Source organism: Citrus clementina, unplaced genomic scaffold (assembly GCF_000493195.1).
Source record: "Citrus clementina cultivar Clemenules unplaced genomic scaffold, Citrus_clementina_v1.0 scaffold_6, whole genome shotgun sequence".
Lineage (NCBI taxonomy): Eukaryota > Viridiplantae > Streptophyta > Magnoliopsida > Sapindales > Rutaceae > Citrus > Citrus x clementina.
In genome coordinates, this window is record NW_006262139.1 from 23,837,856 (window position 1) to 23,842,606 (window position 4,751).

Consider the following 4,751-nt stretch of genomic DNA (forward strand, 5'->3'; position numbering starts at 1 on the left):
CTTAAGCGACTGCCTTGTTTATCTATGTTTAAAGCCACCCTTGCTTGAAAATGAATCTAGAAAAACAAGAAAAATATGGATTTTGGATGACGAAATCAAATTCTCTACTGTTATATGTTAATTAATTGAGGACGCAGTGCAGATTTGCAAATAATTAATTAAAATCTCTCCAAATACTCACGTGAAAGAGAAAGACTGAAAGATTATGGCTTGACTTTGGTTATTGATGCTTTGCTGAATTTGCCTTATCAGCTTTGCTTAGGCATGAGGGTACCTTTTGAATTGAATGATGAGGAGTTGAGAACCCCCATCTGGTGAGTTCATGAATATGGGAATATTCCTTTTACAGTGCAGTCTTGGACTTCTAATTAACCATGTATTAAATTTCAACTTTGTTTTGGAAAGCTAGGTTAAGTTGCGTATGTGATTTTAGCCTCATGATGATCTTTCAACTCACTTCTGCAAGTCAGTTTGTTTAAGTAGGTTGCACATGTGATTTTAATCCGGTCGTTGTGCAAGAACATTTTTTTTTTAATAAGTGCAAGAACATTTTAAATAATGAGTGTTGATTTGACAAGATCTACGAGGCTGATCTATTAAAAAAAATGAAACATTTTTATGAGCTGATGGAGTTTCTACATTAAGATTAACTTTTGCTGTTCTTGCCCGTTTGTTCGATCAAACCTTAGATATAATTATAATCAGTCTCATTGAAATAGTTATATATAATTTAATTTCTTTGTACCAATGTTATATTGAATTACTTTTTTATTAATTCATTGCAAGACCTCTTAATTACTTGTTAAATAGCAAAATCTGTTTAGAATTCATCATCGTCATAGCTAGTATATATGCATTAATTAACATAAATTCAAATCCCATTACTTATACATTTTGCACTGATATCATATTCGCGAGATATAATACATAATTCTAAAACAAAGTGAAATTGAATTCAAAATCCAGTTATTATCTTCTTAATTGGATATTCACTTTATGATAACAAATTAACACGTTTTCTACTTCCCTGTAATATGCATTTCACCTCTAACCTAACTACTAGTTCCTGATTCTTTCATGTAACTTTGATTGCTTATCGTGTTGTAGTTGTAAAGTACCTATTCACTAACTATCTTAAACTAGGCCTCGCATTCAAATAAGGGCATAGAGCCATTGTTTTTTTCATTTCTAGAGCTCTTTCTGCAGACTTACAAGTAAGAAAATTTTGAGGAAAAAGGCATGCATGCCAGAAGCATTCATCAAAAAGTTTAGAAGACTATCATTAGAACCTCTGCACTCCTTGTAACAATGCAAATCAAAGTATCCCACATCTTGCCTTAACACTTCTTGCTTTCTTATTCTTGTTGCCTTTTTTTTTTTTTTTGCCTGTTATCTCATTGTCCAACAATATCCCCCTAAAAGTTCCCAAGAAAAAGGTTAACAACATGAATACATCCATTTAAACGACTGTAGATTACGACATTTCCATTTACACAAAATTATTACAAAAAAAAGAAAATCATTTAAAAAAAATTCCTCTCGAAAACAGGCATGATCCACAAGCCAAGTACACCAAAAATTCCCCTATGTATACCAGGAATAATTTACTGTCTTTTCATATTTGCTCATGCACAAGCATATTTATCGGCTAAATTCATCTAGAAGCTCTAAGAATATCTATTAATTAAAGAGATGAATATCTTGGAGGATTTCTTAGTTATGCTTGTGCAAACCCTTTATGAAACCCTCACTAACTAATTTCAAGACATCTGGATAATTCTTTCTTTCTTCGAATCCTAGACGTTGATTGAATAATTAAATTAAAAGAATGGAGGATTAGTAACAATAATCCACATGCTTTACACCCACCTAATTACTTCCCCCCCACATAGTCTACTTTGAAGGGGAACTCCCCAAGAGTAGACTCAAAAGCTCTCTCAATCTCTCTCCTATTTCTTTTTCGCACAATCAAATCAAGCATTAGTGATCTCACACTCTGAGATCTTTGTTCTTTTACAAGATCGTGGATCACTCTCTCATATCTTTTTGATATCCTTTATTAAGTACGAATGAATATAGGTAATTTGTGTTACCATCATACCTATAAATAGTCATTACGAGCATTAAACAAATGAGTTTCTCCAATTAAACAATGCCCCAACATTCTAAAAATGCTAATATCAAATAATCCTAAGGCCACGTGTTGCCCAGCTAGCCAGCTTTTATCTCATATTCTAATACCCCATTACTCTAATTGGAATCCTAGAACCTTCTTTATGCTAATTAATTAAGCATCAATAAGATTAAAATATTTCTAAAGCATGTGACTAGGGTTTTTTAAGCCAACAGATGGTCCATAACGATTGGAAGCAAAGCCGTTTTCAAGGAAACATCAACAACCCAACTTGCTTCTTTTCGACTGAATCAAGTATATTTTTTAACCCAACTTGCTTCTTTTCGACTGAATCAAGTATATTTTTTTACTTAGTAATTAGTATAATGCGGTTTTCGTTGTGTTACGGAATCCTACTGTCGGAATATTGCTGCTGATAACATGCGGTACGGTTCAAAGAATTTAGAGAAGATCCAAATGTTGGATTGTGATTGGCTAGATAATAAATCGAAGTGAGGTGGTGAGCACCATGAAGTAACGCGTGTGATAATTCTAGAGGTGGGATTAATTTTTACCAAAGGAGCTGCTAAATCAAAGTTTGATTCAAAGATCTTGTACATGTAGTGCTAGCAAGTGAGATCATCATCTTGGTGATTAATATACAAAAGCTAGCCTTTAAGTGATGGGTACTGATTGATAAGAAGCATATATAAGGGGAAGCTATTGTTGAGTTTTGTGCCACATATTTTGAAGACAATAATTGCACAAGTACTTAACTAAAAGAAAGTGAAAGAATGATGAGAATGATGGGTTGGGGAGCAACTACAGAACAAGGATGGAGAAAGGGTCCTTGGACTCCAGAAGAAGATAAGTTGCTTACCGAACATGTCAATTTGCATGGAGAAGGAAGATGGAGTTCCGTGGCCCGGTCTGCAGGTAATTAATCAGAATTTTAATAATAATTATAAGAAAGCATTACCAATTGAGTGGAGACCTGACTTTACTCTTGACATGCTTTAATTAACTAATTAAGAATCATACGTTATTATATATGTATATGGCTAGCTGGCAACTTTTACTTTGTTCAGTGATTTAATTTTATTCGTATGTGCGCGTGCATATGTTCTTAGGTTTGAATAGGAGTGGAAAGAGCTGCAGGCTGAGATGGGTGAATTATTTGAGGCCTGGTCTTAAAAGAGGCCAACTTACACCTCAAGAGGAAGGCATCATTATTGAATTGCATGCTTTGTGGGGTAACAAGTAATGCATCTGTCTCTTTATTCTCTCTACAATAAATATACAAATACAAAAGTACACACACAAAACGAAACAACAATAATAATAAATTGGTGTAATATAGTTTAATTTTATGGTGATTAGGTTTAGTCTAATTAATTATATGCATGAATACAGATGGTCGACTATTGCTAGATACTTGCCAGGGAGAACAGACAATGAGATAAAGAATTATTGGAGGACCCATTTCAAGAAGGAAAAATCTTCCCAGAAGCAAGAAAAGCGAAAGGCTCTACTTTTGAAACAAAAGCAACAACAGCAAAAGCAGCAGCAGCAACATGAAGATAATATGAATAGGGTTTCATCCAATGATGAGAAAATGATGAGTACTGCAGAGCATGAGAAGCAGATGGCTTTCATGCAACCGCCGATGGCTATGGAGAATCAGAGCTGGCCAACTATGTATCAAGATATTGCATCTTGGCCGTCCGATCATCATCAGCCTGCAGTGATAGATGAATTAGGGTTGTGGGGTGGCCTGTGGACATTCGATGACACAAACGGCCGTGTTGACGCAAGCACTAACTGCAACAAGATGGCTGCCGCCATGCAGCAAAATCAGGCCGCACCTTTTGCTCTTGGAGGGGATTCAAGCAACTTCTGCAATGGAGGGTACATTTTTCAAGAAGGATTTTGATTTGGTTGCATATCCAAAGGAAAAGAAACATGTGTGAATTGTGATAACGTGGTTCTTTAACTACTTATATATGTTTAAGTTTCATCAGTTATCATATCTACATGTGACATTATTTGTGTAAGGAAGTCAATAATTTGATGTAAACTTTTATTAATGAAAGAGATTATCTCCGTTTCATGAAGTTGTTCGATTGTGCATTAACAATTTCGTTAAAATTTGTCCCCGATCCCGATCTACTCTAACTCTATAGAATTAATTAGAACATTGTATTTTTTTTTTTTTGGCTTTTCACATTCTAAGTTAAGTGGGGAATATGAGGATATTTACCCAATAGCTTCCGATTCTAGTTGATTGATATATCCTTCTGCGTGTCTAGGAATTTTTTTCCATCGAAGTCCTAAGTGCTAAGCTTTTCAGCATTCAAAAAAAAAAACATATTTAATTCACAATTTCCTTTCCCAAATGGGTTCGGTAAGATAATCTTATAAAAGTTCATTGGTAAACTAAATTCCTGTCCTTGCTCTGGCTGATGATTAAGAAAATAATTAAAAAGAACTAATGACATATTATATATAGTAAAAGTCTTTTCTATTATTGTTAGTAGAGTTGACAAGACGGGTCATCAGCGGTCCTGTTCGTGTTGTGTCAGCTTCGTATTGAATTAAATTTGGGTCGATCCAAACACAACCCATTTAATAATCATAT

General features: G+C 34.4%; 1 protein-coding gene across 1 annotated transcript; it reads left to right on the forward strand.

Moving 5' to 3' along the window:
• Positions 1-2,919: 2,919 nt before the first annotated feature.
• Positions 2,920-4,046, forward strand: LOC18038432 (transcription factor WER). Its single transcript, XM_006430884.2, has 3 exons — positions 2,920-3,049; positions 3,244-3,373; positions 3,527-4,046. The coding sequence occupies exons 1-3, from the start codon at positions 2,920-2,922 to the stop codon at positions 4,044-4,046; spliced, it is 780 nt and encodes a 259-aa protein (XP_006430947.2).
• The last annotated feature ends 705 nt before the right edge of the window (positions 4,047-4,751 follow it).